Source organism: Seriola aureovittata, chromosome 9, assembly GCF_021018895.1.
Source record: "Seriola aureovittata isolate HTS-2021-v1 ecotype China chromosome 9, ASM2101889v1, whole genome shotgun sequence".
Classification (NCBI taxonomy): domain Eukaryota; kingdom Metazoa; phylum Chordata; class Actinopteri; order Carangiformes; family Carangidae; genus Seriola; species Seriola aureovittata.
Genome location: NC_079372.1, coordinates 16,129,848 through 16,146,083, shown reverse-complemented (window position 1 = coordinate 16,146,083; position 16,236 = coordinate 16,129,848). Strand labels below are relative to the sequence as shown.

General features: G+C 41.4%; 1 protein-coding gene and 1 long non-coding RNA gene across 5 annotated transcripts in view; one reads left to right on the top strand and one right to left on the bottom strand.

Annotated features, from left to right (window-relative positions):
• The window catches only part of snphb (syntaphilin b), a 17,651-nt gene extending 12,926 nt beyond the window's left edge, over positions 1-4,725 (bottom strand). The window contains exons 1-2 of one of the 3 annotated variants that reach the window (XM_056386130.1): positions 4,596-4,723; positions 1,023-1,181 (exon numbers count right to left, since the gene is read on the bottom strand). In XM_056386130.1, the coding sequence (XP_056242105.1) occupies positions 1,023-1,181; positions 4,596-4,645 (209 nt within the window). In that variant the 5' untranslated portion in view covers positions 4,646-4,723. Of the gene's footprint in view, positions 1-1,022; positions 1,182-4,595 lie in introns of all 3 variants that reach the window. The other 2 variants (XM_056386131.1, XM_056386132.1) reach the window with 2 other exon arrangements.
• LOC130175565 (uncharacterized) lies at positions 1,195-16,236 on the top strand. 2 transcript variants are annotated; one of them, XR_008828753.1, is made up of 4 exons: positions 1,195-2,535; positions 3,317-4,753; positions 13,353-13,383; positions 14,246-16,236. It is a non-coding gene; the product is annotated as an uncharacterized LOC130175565 (long non-coding RNA). The 2 variants fall into 2 exon arrangements; XR_008828752.1 differs by having other exon boundaries at positions 1,195-3,532; positions 4,535-4,753.

Here is a 16,236-nt window from a genome sequence, read left to right as displayed (position 1 = left end):
GCTAAAGAGGCATTCCACATACCTAGATACTGATAGTTAAATATCATTATATCATTTCAGGCAGTGTCTCACCAACTGTCTGGTGGGGAACTGGTTAGTGTTTATAACACATGGTGCTGTCGACTGTGGTGGACCAGTGATCACTCGTGATCACAGTATACTTCCACAGCACAACAATAGCGCTATTTCTAACGTGCATGTAGCCGCTAAACCCAACTTCATGCCATGAAAAAATACATAAAACCAAATGCTGCTACAATCCTCTGATTCTAGTGCGCAAATGTACCTGCTGAAGCTACTGAACATATGTCAGCAGTGAGTGCAAACGAACACCTGTACATCATACTTTCCCTTGTTTTGTCCTGCAATGACATCAGTAGACTCAGATGCAATGTAACACAACAGCAAACTCAGAAGTCTGTGCTGTTGCCATTGCCGATGCCAACTTCTAAACTGAATATAAAGACAGAGAACAGCAGCTGGGATCTCGTGTTGTTTTCATGTTATACTGTATACTGTACATGATTTAACTGTGACCTAACTCTAGTCTCTGATGGACAGTTGTTACATTTTAAACTCTTTAAATCAGATTCGCAGGTCAGTGCTGCAGCAACTGACTGTTCACTAAACCCTGCCCTCAATGAGCAGTAATAGCTTCGTACCTAGGCACAGCCGGCCTGTCGAGCTTTGGAGGCCATAGTAAGAGAGCTAGTCTGCACTTGGGGAGTTTATATCTGTGTCTTTTTTTCTTTAACCTAACCAAAACTACAGTCACTAGAGCAAAAGTGTAATCGTTAGCATGTGCGGCTAATTGCTTACTACTTGACAGGCGTAGCAACAGTAACTGGGCTGCAGGACTTAGCCAAAAGTCAGTTGGAAAATGGAGGGGCAACCATGTCTAAGTAAGACAGGTAGCATTAATTGGTTTGTTGGTCTTGTTTTTAGTGGCTACAGTGCATGCTGGAGCTACAGCTACAGCTATGGAGCATGCTTTGTGAGACTGTAACGTAAGTGTGTCTCACGCAGGGGGGGCGGGCACAGGAATGGCCACCGGCGCTGTGGCCGCTGGCGCAGTCGCCCCCGACCCCGACACCGGCACCGGCTTGGACACCGGCACGGGCGAGGACGCCAGTATTTGCTGCAAGCGGCGTTTGGGCTGCAGCACCTTCAGAGGGTTGAATCTGAGGAAAAGAGACAAAAGAGAGGAGGACACCACAGCTACAGATTGATCTGTCTGTGGCTACACAACCATCATAACCATACATCTTGCCTATAGTTCAGGGCATTTATCTGTCCGTGATCCACTCATAAACCTATGATTTGTCTCAACTGGATTCTGGATTTAATCACTTTAAAAACATTATAATAGTTGGATTTTCAGCAATATGCAGTAAAATTACTTAGGATGTGATTCTTCAGCAAACTGGCTCTCCATGGTATTAAAGTACTGACTGTGTAAAACTGGACAACAGCATTAAATCAATGCCCAATAATCATTGTACACATTATGTATAATACATACAGTCTGCTCTGTATACATTATTGGAGCATTTGCATTGTAAAGTGAGAACACTGAGGTCTGAGCCTGAATGACTTAATGGATGGAGAAGAGGTCATCACTGGTCCCTAGAGAGACGACGAAAACTCAGTAACACCGTCTTATCTTTAACTCATGTCCAGTAAACAGGCAAAGGAAGTCCGGTAGCTGTAGGAGAAAACACATCAATATACCACACTCAATAAACTGTATTCAGGTTGCAGTAAACTTGATGCTCATTAGTAGGAGGTGGCTGAAAGCATGAAGCTTATTTTAAGTCCATCTTCTTGTCAAATGTACCACGGCAGCAGCATCATTAGAGCTGACTGAAAAAAATTGGAAAAATGAACTGCTGATATATCCATGACTGCAAAGAAAGAAAGTATTTAATTAAGCTGATGAATTAAAGAAAAGTTGTATAATGGGTGTCTTATTAGAAAGTAGTACTGAACTGAGTTCTCACAACATCTGGTTGAACTGGAGGAAACCTGTGCTCAGAAAGTTTTTGAAAGATAGATGCCAAACACACCCATCCAGGGCACACATAGTACTTTGGTGCTAGAAGCATAAAACTCTGTAGGTTAACAACTAAAGCTCCGTGTACACACAGCAACAGAAAGATTCAGATTTATGAACCTATGCTCATGTGTGTCTCAGCTTTATAAATGTAACCCATTTGAAACAGGGCTACCAAAACCCTATTGGTCGTTTAGGAGTTGTGGTTGCATGTTGTTACACTGTGCAACACCTGGTGTAGGTGGCGCTAAGTGCTGTTTCCTGTGGCTGTTTTCCCAACACCCCCACACTTGACCTTGTGACCTCCTCCTGACAACGTGCTGCAGATCAGCTAAACAGTTCTTGGTAGGAAACAGCACAGAATAATTGTAAAACCTTGAATATTTCCATTTGTCAACGCTAATAAGCTGCTCCTTTATTAGAATCCCGACTATGAACTTGAGGGAGACAGCTTCTGTCGAGTTGTTAGTGTTGAAATCCTGGTGAGTTGAACCAAACATTCTTTGCTAGTCTGTTGTTAGCCACTGTGAGGAGAGATAATACACTTTACTTGCTGTTCAAGTTCAGATACTTTTCATAGAAAACAGTCGGGGTTATGAGAATGTTGTCTAAAGCTTTCACTGTACTTTGGTGCGTTTTGTATCGTTGTTTTATTGTTCTGAAAAGATCGCTAACGCTAATAGCTAGTGCTAATCGAGGCTAACCGCTGACCGTTGGCCTCGGTTAGAAGGGGGTCATTGTAATAACGCAGCGCCAGTTGCTGGTTTGATTAGTGGAACAGTTCATAGCTGCAATGAAATATTAAAGGCGCATTGTACTAAACCCATTTACATTACAGCCATTCGTTAGAAGAGTTAACTTGTCTCAGTGTTTGTAGCACAGCTATATTGTGGTTGAACTGAGCTAGATTGTTGAAGTGTTAATTTAATTCATATTCATTTTTAAGAGAAACATTGAAATGTGATGTATAAAATTGATGTTTCAGGTAAAAGTGGTTTAAAAAAAGCTGGCAAAGCTACATATTTCATCTGTTCATACTTAAATGCACTTTATATTGTGATTTGAGGTACTTAATGACAAATATTTCATTTGTTTATGTTAAAATACCAAAGGAGGTCATGATAAAGAGTAATTCATGTCATGTTAATTGAAGTATATCCTTATTGGTTATACTGTAAATGATAAGATGGAAGGGTAAAAGTTGATGAGGTCTAATGTCAGACATAGAGAACAGAGTAACTTATCGTTCTGCACTTTGTGTAGGTTGGTTTTTGTTTACCAGATAAAATCTATGAGGAATCTGTGATGGAGAGCCTAGGCTGGGAGATTGTGGATGAACGTGGAAACAGTGAGGCCAACCATGGGATCAGTCCATAGAAGATATCTGAACAGCAGCCAATCACCTCCCAGCCACATGGGAGAACTAAACAATCACTCATCTGTCTCATCTCAGGCCAAATACTGGTGAGAGCAGCAGAGGTGAGCAAAGGGAACGGGCATTTGTATCTGTGTGTTTAGGGACTGATACTTGTGTGTTTGTATGTTCATGTTGATTAATTCACATGGACCCCAGATAATGATGCATTTACACTATTAACTCTACCCAGGTAGTAGTACTTATCATAGGTGCAGAACATCCAACACACACACCCGCACAGGAACAAAGAAACTGAACTCTTGGTTTTCTGACATTTCAAATGAGTGCTGGAGTTGAGGATCTCATCTTGAAGGGGAGTGATTATTTATTTTTTTTATTTTGTTTAGTTTCTTTTTTATTTGAAAGAGCTCTGTCTTTACATTTTTGTTTCATTTTGTTTGTACACAATTGCAGCACTGTGTAAATTATATTATTGCTGTGGAACAATAAATCTGTCAACTGTTCAACGTCATTCTAACTCCTCTTGTGAGTTTCTAAAGGCAAACCGCTCCTTGAACCTAGGTAGATGTTAGTATCAGTTTTATTTCCATAGATCAAGACTACAGGCGCTACACAAAGCTCAACCATCATGAAACTGGGTGCACATACATGAGCCCACAGCCATAGATGGATGTAGACACGCTGTCAATCATATGTTTGCATATCAATGCTTCTGCCCGCTCCACCAGTCTTCCAATAAGAAGAAAATACAAAAAAGGTGCAATTTATCATTACATGATACCATCTGTAGAGACTGTATTATCAATAATTCACTCCACGTCTTAATGTATTTTTCATCTCCAGCTTATCATGTAGAGTAAACCTTGGCTTACTCTAGAAAACCATGTGTATGTCCAGTGATGTATGCATGAAGTGCACATGTTCTTTATGTGATGGAAATGACATATGCATGGTTTTGTGCACTTGCACATAGTGGTGGTTAAGTCTTTCTTCTCTGGTCTTATTGTTTACATGAACTATCCATATACATTATCACAAATGAATGTATATTAAAAATCAGGCACCACAGGATTCCTATTCAAAACCCAAAATGTCTCTGTTAGTATACTTATCCAGGGTTGTTGCTGAAAGATGAAAAATCAGGGCTCCTCATTGGCTACCTACCGACGAGAGCCCGACGCAGACCTCCGATTGGCTGGAGCAGGGGCAGACATGGGGCCAGACAGCCTCCTGCACAACCTGAAGTTTCTTCTGTCCTCACTTTCTGCTCTGCAGCTCACCGGTCAAAACCTGGAGCCTGGAGGAGAACACAGACATGACCAGTGAGTGACCCCACACACACACACACACACACACACACACACACACACACACACACACACACACACACGCACACACGCACACACGCACACACAGAGTTTTGCTGACTGCCTCTGCGTCTGGCTCTGGATGCCTCAGCATGCAGCACAGTGCCACTGACTCAAGCTGACACTTGGCTGGCAAACACAGGGCATCAGGTTTCAGCAGCCAATCACCTCCCAGCCACATGGGAGAACTAACCAATAATCACTCATCTGTCTCATCTCAGGCCAAGTAATGGTGAGAGCAGCAGAAGTGAGCGAAGGGAACGGGCCTTTGCATCTGTATCTGTGTGTGTGTGTGTGTGTGTGTGTGTGTGTGTGTGTGTGTGTGTGTGTGTGTGTGTGTGTGTGTGTGTGTGTGTGTGTGTGTGTACACGTGCCTGAGTGTGTATGTTCATGTGTGAGACTATGTCAGAGCTTGTCATCTGCCTCTGTGTGAGTATTGAGACACACACGTGGCTGTGAGGATGACGAGAGATGAGGACAGAGCAGCGCCTGCCTTCACTCACAAACATTTAATCATTACGGCCATCAGTGACCCAACAGAGCTCCCCCTGCATTATGCTGCTGGAAAAGCCAAATGCAAATATATGCAAGTGTTCAAAATGGAAACATGAATAAAATAAAATCCTGCCATCATCTGCTGTGAGACAGAGAGAAGCAGGCTGAGAATGAGAGACAAGATAGAAACACACAGAGGAAATGAGGAGGATTTTTCTCATCAATAATAAATCACACATAACTTAGTGGCCTCACACTTTGTGTGTGTGTGTGTGTGTGTGTGTGTGTGTGTGTGTGTGTGTGTGTGTGTGTGTGTGTGTGTGTGTGGGGGGGGGGGGGGTGTGGGTGTGAGAGAGAGTGTGACTATAAAGCACCTGCTGTAAGTCACCTTCCTGCTGTAACACCTGTGTCGTCTTCTCCCGCTACAGTCAGTACTGTAGGTGGATTAAAGCCTGATATTCTAACACAACAACACGTTATTCTTTCAAATCCTGCTAACACACACATCTACCTACTGTACACATCTCAGCTCTAGTTTCATTTATCTAGAATTGTTCCTCTGATCTCTGTCATTTAATGATTTTTGGATTTTCTTTTCTGGAACGACCAGAAGTGTGTGTGTTTGTATGTGTACATGTAATATGATATGTCAAAGGCTGGACATAGCATATATAACCCCAGGTTTACTACATATCATTTGGGTCTGTGTCAAACTATATCTTTCTGTTCACAGTGTGCAATTTATTCATACCAAAATCAAACTTCTCTCCTTCTTTTGTAAAATCCTCCATCCATCTATTCAGCAGTTTTACCAAAACCATTTTGTCTTCATTTTTGTGCTTGCTTGTTGCTCTTTTTGCCTCCACACCTCCCTCTAACTGCTGTGTTTTGTATTTGAGTCGGCCTGACATATCTCCACCTGAAACACTGTACCTCCACTAACAGCATCATAACAACCCCAACACCATCTCTAAAACATCAGAATCTCACTCCAGTTGTTGTTGTTCATGCCAGGACAATTAAAAGTTGCACAAGGCCTGATCCAGAATTCCTTAGTGAGGAACTAAGCACAAGTGTTTGATTTATGTTCACTTTTTATGTGGGGAACCATGTTAAACAAAATATTATATAATCATAGAGCATTTTTATATAGAAAAAATTCTACAGTTTGACAGAATCTGATGTTTTTGGTCAGGTTGTTGAATGTAATCAAAACATATTATAGTGCTGCACATTTTTTCCAGCTTGTATGTTTTTTTTTTTTTTTTAATCTGGAGTAAAGAGGGCTAATGCCTCTAAATCCTGTTTCATTAATGCTTTTTTAGTTTCAATCATTCATCAGCCTGCTTAATCAATCTTTAATAAGGTGATGTAACTGGCTGACTGAATGGCCATGATTAAAGACGGAGAGATTCAAAGCAATGAAGAGGGAAACACAGGGAGCAGGGAAGGTGAATGGGGACAAACCGGCAGCCATTACTTAAATCTGATTGGCTGCTGGAGCTGTTCAGATCAAAGCTACAGGGAATATGATGATGACTCAGAAACAAGTATGGAAAATCATGCACACACAGACAAAGACAGAATGGCATCATGGTCATGTATTACTTGTAAAAACAGTATACAAATATTTCTTGTCTGTATAACAATGCTGGATTTTTTTTCATGAATCGTAATATTACTGTACACAGTGTGACATAGGCCCAGGAAGGCAGCATGTTCTCCAGCTCTGGCCGCTGTCTCAACAGATCAAACCACACGCCAGCACATCATACAGGATTTATTTAGTTAGGCCTGTTATGTAACACCATCCCCAGCCTCACTCAGCCTAAGTGCGTTCGACACGCAAGCAGCTTCTGTGCTGACGAGACAGAAACACAGAGCAGGTAAAAAGAAAGAGATACAGTAGGGGTGGGAGAGAGGGAGGTAAAGAAGAAGAGAGGGAATCCAATGAGATGGAAGGAGGTGGCGACACGTGAATAGATAGAGGATGATAATCTGCACGCACATAAGTATGGAAAGACATGACCACACAGCCATTGTTCATCCCCCTCTGCGTCTGCAGCGGAGGAGACACTGCAGTTTCTCTTATGAAAGACTGTCCTTGCTATGTAGGAAAATGTGGCCTTAATTAATCTCTGTGAATCTATTGGTGCGTCATACATGTGTGTTTGTGCATGAAAATCCTCACACACTGACAGCAGAAAAACTGTGACAAAGAACTGAACTGAGAGCATAAATTCTGGTTCAAACAAGATACGGTATAATGCAAGAACAGGGTTTAAATGCAGAAACAATGGAGTACCAGAGCTCCCCTCTTTGTCTGGACTGAGCAGACTGCAGCGGTAATGCAACTCATGACTTGCACCTAAGGTCGGACACGGGGGGGGGGGGTGCAGGAGAAAGTGTGACTCACACCAACTACGCTAGAGAGTCTCAATCCTAAACAGGCAAATGCTGGCAAACAGAGGTTCAGGACTGTTAGGCGACCTCAGGGTCTGCAACACTGACTCACTGCTGCTAATTCAGGAGACCTATTCAACAGTGAGTGTATAAACAGTCATCCAAAGCCCCCTGGTCATTTTCAGCACTTTCCCTGGCTGGTGTTTGCAAACTGAGCCACTGAATCATGGACAAATGCTAACTTTTTATTCTCCTGTCTGTATTTGTTATCTCACTTTGTTGTCTTGATTTTAAATCAGACAGAAGTCAACAATGTGCTGAGTCAGGATGCTGTGGTGAGTTGTACACCAGTGACCTGTCCTTGTGCACCTAGCTGACCATTTGCTGTCACCGCTCATTGTTTACAGTTTTACATGACAGAAGTGCCACAGGAAGTTTCAGAAAGTGTCACTCCGAAGTTGTGCATTTCCATTTCAATTAATCTAATCAGCAGGGCTGTGAGGTAACATGGTGCAGCATGTTACTTTTTCATATATAATACAATTTAAAGTTTAATGAAAATATGCTTTTTTTTTTTTTTTAAAGTATATTTTTTTGGGGCTTTTTTATGCCTTTACAGTGCAGTAGAGCGAGACAGGAAATGGGGAGGCAGAGAGAGGGGGAATGAAATGCAGCAAAGGCGTACGATGCGGGACTCGAACCGGGGCTGACTGCAGCGAGGACTGTATCCTCTACACATGGGGCACCTGCTTAGACCACTATGCCACACGACGCCCCGAAAATATGCTTATTTGAGTTAGATTTGAAATTTGATGTCACTCATGAATTTCCTCGAGGGGATAAATAAAGTCTCTGTCTGTCTGATGTAAATATGAGGCTAGATTCAGAAGGTGGTAAACTTAGCTTAGCATAAACACCAAAAAATTGGGGGAAATGCACTGAGCTTTTTTTGTCCAAAGTTTTAAAAATCTTCTTACACTGTAAAAACACCAACTCATATTTTGTGCCCTAAAGAAGGATTAAAATGTGTTTGGTCTGAGAAATATAAATGCATAAATCAGCATTTAAAGTAAAATGTCCTGTAGCACCAGAAGTCTCAGGCTGAGGGGGATTATGAACTTCTCTAATGTTAATTACATTTTCTCATTTCAAGGAAAATAAGGACTGTAATAAGTAAAATGTTCATAAGGGAGAGTTTTTTAGGAATCTCAAATTAAAGTGCTTAATTTTAGAAAAACGACATAAATTTGCTGAGTAGCGTCTCGTGACCAATGCGGTAAAGACTATAAGCTGCGCGATTAAAATGGAACTACTCCATCAAAATGTAATGCTTCTCAATAATTTATAGGTTATCCTGGTCCGGAGAGGACGATGTCTGGGTCCGGATCCAGACTGCAGTCTGCTTATTAGTGACGTGGCCTAGATTGTCATTCGTGACAAGGTGAAAAAGTTCTGTTAACTTGTGTTTAGTTGTAGATGACCAACTGATTCTTCACCAAACTCATCAAATCATGTTATTTAGAAACAGTGTTGAATTGATACCGTACTTCCCAGCATGCTTTGTATTTGGGTTAAAAAACCTTCTTTTCTACTAATTTTCTAATTTTATGTGTCTTTTTACAACAAGTGAACAAACAGTAAAACTTTATTTAAATGAGCTGACACAGCAGATTAGACCTGAAGTGGAGAAAGTTGCTGTTTTTCTTTGAGTTTTCCTTTAGGCAGAGTCAGGCTAGATGTTTGCCCCTGTTTCCAGTCTTGATGCTATGGTAAGCAAACTAGTTGCTGGTTCCAGCTTCAAATATAGTGTAAACGTATGAGAGTGGTGTCAATCTTCTTATCTAATTTTCAGCAAGAAAGTAAATAAATATATTTCCCAAAAAAATGTCCAACTATTCCTTTAACATCTCACATAAATACATATAAATACAAATAAATTTGATCCAGAAACTATCCCATCACCATTCCGCAGCGTTCAAATACAGCACTATACAGACTGAGCTCTTCATTAGCTAACACAATAAATTCTGAGTAGTGAGCGCCCCTTGCCTGATAAGGGTTAGCCAAACAAGCGGGTAGCATTTCTATTCCTGTACACGATGTCCCAAACTCCATAAGTTGAGAAGCTCATCTGATTTAAATAAAACATCTGTGAGCTGAATGCAGCAGCGTGGCATCGCTCCAAGTCAAAGTCTCTCTCTGCCCAGATGATGATGATGATGATGATTCATATGCTTATCTGGACAGTCTGCACAGTCAGCAGCTTCTATTAGCATGCTGCCTGGGAAACACAGCTGTGTGTTTGAAGTTCTCTTAGTGCTATAAATACTCACAATTCTGAAATATTTAATTGCTCATTTGCTTTGGTAAATGATATATGAACAGTGTAGATGAAACGAGATCAGGAAAACCAATGAAAAAGCTTTGAAGCCTGCTCTGGTGTTGCTAAAATTTTGTAGGTGATAGTGTTTGTCAGTCCACAATGCCACGTTTGGTCCCTGTAGACTGCAGCAGTTCTAAAGGAGGAAAACAAGACACACAGGACTCTGTTTCATGTTAAACAGAAAGAGACGTCACTAAGTTACAGATAAAAGCTGCATCTACTGTATTTGAGATATTCTGTGGCTAGATAAATACATTGAACCACATATCATGCACCATATATTCTATCTCCCTCTCGTAGTAAGAAATATGATAAAATAAACAGTCAATGCAAAATTTGGAAAATGTACAGTAGGGTGATGTGTATTATACTAGATTTATGCTGTTGATTTCAATATAAAACAAATATATTACCTTTTTCACAGCACAGTTTGACTTGATATAGTAGGAAAAGATAACATTATCGATGGCTCTTTTCTATCTACATCTACCATATGTCCCAGTAAGCCTCGACAGTGTGACAGTTAGCCAGCGTGCACATTACCAGGGCCCTGCTAAAGGGCACTTATAAATATATGATCAAGAATCATTTACAAACACTAATGAGAGCAACGTTTCATCAAGCCCCTCCTCTTATTCACTTACATATTAGCTTTGTTTGGAATCGCTGATATGACTGTGACAAAGAACATCAGTCTACTGATGATGGAGAAGAATCTAAACACCTAAAGGGTCTAAAACCTTATCACAGTACTGTATTGGTTTATATTTTACTCAGAACAAAGATTGAAAACCAAAATGAGCTATCGTGTTTACAAAGGTGACATTAACGACTGGAATATAAGACTAGTGATGTAAATGGAATTGTTTTTTGAAGCATATCTTATGTTTACCACACTTGTGAGTGATCTGTGCATCACTGCAGCAGCTAGCAGCCTTCAGCTATCCACATATGAGGCAGAGGCTCAGACTAACATTGATACTGCTACTTCCTGGCTAGTAGCTAGAAGCCAGACAGCTAGATGTTAGCCAATGTGGCGCTGGCTACTGTCTAGCTGGCCATGTGGGAATGACTCCTCCACTGTGTGGGAGACAGTTTAAGGAAAGATGCAGCTTTTTATCACAGGTTAACCAGATGTGCATTTGCAAAACCAAGGTTGTAGTGGGTGTTTTTGTCCCTATTTGCCACAAGAGGTGACAATGACCCCACAACAACAACACAAAGGTGAGCATCATGCTTTATCTGAAGTGTTTTGGTTTTAGAGAAAAGTCAATGATGAAGAGCTGAGTCATCAGCTCTGATAAAGAGTGGCCGCTTGCCTTAGCTTTTCACTGCTAGCCCCCCATGCATTGCATAAAACAATCTTAAACAGGGGTAGTGTCTATTGTGTCTGGCAGCAGCAGACTGTGTCTTCATAGTCCTGGTTCATGCCAGGATGACAACAGCGGAGCTGCCAGGTAGAACTGGCAGAACTGAACAGTTGCATCTGAGATCCTGTTGCTCATTCATCACAACACTTCAGTGATTTTTACTGTGGACATTCACTGCAGAGTGTCTTCAGAGAGTATTCATAAAAACCCTGCCAACTTGTACAAGAGGGAACACCAGGGACACAGCTGCTAGTTATCAGAGTTAAAGGTCCCATGTTTTTTATTTGAAGTGTTGATCCATAAGAAGATATATTTGTGGTACCAAAAATCATCTCAGTGTAGTTTTACATCTCCGCTCTCAGGCTCCTCTCCTAAGCTCTAGTAACAACATGCCGGTGAGCCAATCAGCAGAGAGGATCTGAACCGCTCCTCTGATTGGCTGACTAATAAATCTATTCTGATCTAATAAAGATATAGCAGATTTCAGGTACTGCAACACTCAGAGAAGCAAAGTCCTTCAAGGTTGGATGGTGGGTCCAGGTGGGCGGGGCTTGGGGCATGGCTGGGAGCGGTGACTGCTTTGTTGTGACATCACAAAGTCACAGAAATCCTGACGGCTCGTTTTAAGGCTCAGTTTCTGAATACAGGCTGTGTGCAGTTCTCTGGGGAGTGAGAGCAGTGATACTTTCACAGTATTGATATAGAACGTAAACCTGATCTATAATCAAAAAAGACATGGAAATCTCATTTTATACAATATGGGACCTTTAAAATGGGGGTTTGCTTGACCTTTACCATCCACACAAGTTACCATTACTCAGCTGTTGTTTATGTAATGCTTGTTGTGTTTGCTTTCATTAAACATGATAAAGAACAAAAACAGCTGTTTGGTTTTGAGCAGTTGATGTGCAATGCATGCTGGTACATGCAGACACTGCGGTGAAGGCTCTTTGAGCTGTGGAATACAAATTACTCTGCCTACAGTACAAGCCAGCGAAGTGATTTCAATTCTAATGGAAAACATGAAGCACAAGAGCAGAGTGATAGTTTCATAATTAGCGACTACACTTTTCCTTCAAGCCTCCCTAGCTCTGTGAACATGCATGCACTCCAAGAATGAAGAACGCGTTAGAGTGAAGCAGAGTATACAGACTCCAGAATATACTCACGTATTCATCAAATCCCCTTCCCTGTAAACGCAGGCTGAAGGTAATTAATGTTCAATACAAAGCTAAAACGATGACTTTCAGTTTTCACAGGGTAAACAGATCAGGCCAGTCCTGCAGAGTCACCCTGCTGCTGCAGTGGATGCAGACCAGCTTAGCTAAGATCCAGCAGAGCACAAGAATAAAGCTACAGCACAGATTTTACTGGACCAACTATCAACACAACACACACACACACAGGGTGAAAGGGAAAAAGGAGGAAGAGGAGAGCAACTTACCTTCTCCTAACACATGAACATATAATCTTCAGTAATCCCCTGCAAAGGGTTTCTTTCAGACTTTTTGCACCATAGTCTCTGGATTTTGACAGGAGTTCTCATTTGGCTGCAAATTCTGTGTAAAATGCACATGGCACTAGTTTGGCTGAGGCACTTTACATGACTCTTATCTGAGACAACTGGGAATCATATCTGCTTAATCAGGTCAAAAGCTCAAAATATATTATGCCATGGGTTTGTCATTAGTGAGCCAAGAAGCAGCGATTAAAAGCGTGCCAGAGCGCTGTAGCCTAAGTGATCATGCTAACAGTCCGTGCAAACTATTTTTCTCCAAGCCAAGACAGCCAAAGAGCATTGATTAAAAATAGGAAATCAATATTCACAATCACATTAATACCATGTGGGAGGAGACAGGAGTTCACTCATTAAAATCTGTCTCTCTCTCTCTCTCTACATCAGGCTCCATTCAGGATGAAGACGCAGTGATAAGGTAAGACAGCAGTAAATTCTATGCTAAAAATAGTATCATATCTTCATGATGATGCAGCAAACATTAGAAAACACTTGCCAGTGTACACATCCAACAACATTAGCATTTAAAGTTGTTTCTGGAGCGACCCCTCTCACATTACACAGTCATTTGTTATATAGTTAAAATAAAAATATTGAGTATTGCCGCTTTGAGTCACAAGTAAACCCTAACAACATAAACTGGGCTTTAAATGTGAGAAATGCCTAACAGCCACTTATTTTACACTTCTCCTGTGTGTTTTATTTGAAGTGTTGATTTTAGTAATAAGATATATTTGGTAAACAAGTGAAACCAAATCCTGCAAGGTTGAATGGCGGGCTGGGCTCGGGGCATGACTGCTTAATTGTGACATGACAAAGTTACAGAAGTCCTGACGACTCGTTTTAAGGCTCAGTTACTGAATACAAGTTGTGTGTGATACTTTCACAGTATCACACACAAACACTTTAAGTTGGACATATTTTGAATTGACTTTTCTTATTTTTTAGTTTGTAGCTCCTTTTATGCTGAAAGTTGTCATTATTTTTGTTTGCCTACAAGAACAGTCAGGGGTCAAAATATTGTGCAAATGTTATCTTTATTACCCCATACGATATTCAGTTTATTTTGTGTTTAATAAACAGGTTTATTGATATATTTTAGCACAGAAATAGTCTATGCCCTTTTTTTTGTTTTTTTCCACATTTCCACTTTACAACTCATATATCATGGGATGTATTCAGAACCCAGGTATGCCCCAGATACAGTTGTATACTTTGATTTCAAAATAATTATTGTTTAATTGATGAATAACATTGGATCCTTTTCTTTTCTTGGTCAGGCTGCAATTAGGAGCATGTCTCCACGCCTCATACCTGGAGCCTCAAGGCAAGTTAGGACCACAGGATTACCTCAACAAATATTTCGCATGTATGTGAAAAGGGTCACACATAAGTGACAAACATCCGGTTCTGCAGCTCCCTTCAGCTCTACCGACCTTGATAGTAACTTTCAGCTGGTTGTTTTGGTTTTCTGGCTTGTAGCTTTAATGTTTTGATTCGCTCTCAGGGCTGCGGCAGGCGGCACGAAAATCCCTCTCTGTGCTACCTGCACAGCACCAACAGTTGACAGGCAACATTAGAGACAAATGGTTAACATACTGGTGCAGCTAACCAGCAAGTTTTCCCCTCAGGAGTTGGTGGAGACTAAAATAGAGCGGCAAACGATGACGCTCATGTTGCTCCACATCTGCTGGATGTTTAAAAGGGAAGCGATTTGTTAACATGTTCCCATATTAACATGATGGGTGATAATAAAGAAAGGCATTTTAATAACTTGGACAAAACTGTTTATTACATAATCATGTAAAAACAGAGCACCCCATATGAAAACCACTGAGATTGGCAGTGGCATGTTTCCCTTTCATACAGACTAAATCCACTTATATGGAAATGCTGCTCCTCCCCAGCAGCATGAGTAGTGGTGGAGTTAAATGCTGTGACTGACAATACAACCAACAGTCCAGAGGAGACTGATGGCTGCATGTTCTGTGTGCAAGAGGCCTATGGAGATTTTACACAAATACAGAGATGAAGTGAAGTGTAGCATGCAGAGACCACTGCTGCAGTGCTGCACTCTTATAGATCAATAATAGTTTGTGCTGATGATTATTACAGGAGAAAAAGAGACAGAATTAGAGATTTTCCCAACATGGGCGCATTTGAGCAAACACCATGCTGTGCAAACAACTGCCAAGTCACCATGGCGACGGTCAATCCGCCACTTGTGAGGAACGTGAGCAGAAGGAGAGCTGCCATTGGTTGCGAATGGAGGAGCCTGCTGCTGACAAGATGGCCATGCTGCAAAGGACAAAAGTGACCTGTAGCAGAGGACAGTAAACAACACTGAGCTCTGTCTCTGCAGCCAGGGCATGTTGTGTTCTGCTTCCCCCACCTCTGCATTTCAGACACCGTGAAGTCATAAAATACATTTCTTTTTTATATGCATGAGAGGATTATAGAGCGGGCCTACAACGGGGCAGGGGGGCCCTGGGCCAGAACATCTGCCAGATGTGACTGTGTTTGGAAAGTCAGTCAAGAGTTCAGAGACACAAAACAACAACAAAGAAGGACAAAATGGCTGCAAAGAGACACAAACCAGCAACACCAGCAACAAAGAGATGCAAAGCAACTACAAAGATGCAAAACAAATACAAAGAGATGTGAAATGAGCACAAAGCATCCGTTTCAGTCTGGATGTCTGGCTCATGTTTGGGGTGTGGGGTGGGTACATGTCTGTCCCATGGGCCCATTGTGTCATTATCCAGCCAATGCTATATTCATTCAGGAGTGCCTGTGAGTATGTGGTGTATTTTGCTGTATCGACATGCTTAATTCTTACAATAGTCAGACCATCAGTCACCATCAATTGTCACAATAATATGTATATATAAACAAGCATATGTTTTTGTTCCAAGGTTACTGACAGAATCTCCAACCAAACTCAGCCCTACACTGTAACCCGGTCCTTCTGACTCTTCTTTGGTGTCACATTAAGAAATAGGCTTCTAGGTTTTTATTGTAAGGATCTGGCAGATAAATTGAAGTAAATCCAATGAGCACTGGGCTAACCCCATGGGCTGCAGCCTCGCTGAAATTGCATGAAGCCTTGATGTGATTAGAGCAACTCGCTCACAACATTTGAAAGCCACACAGAAAGCAGCTGAGCTTCTGTTATCTGTCAGGTGGGATGTGCGGTCCTGAAAAACAGAAAATGCTGCAAGGTCAAACTGCAGCGCCAGGCAACATGTCACGACTTTGCTTCCTACAAACA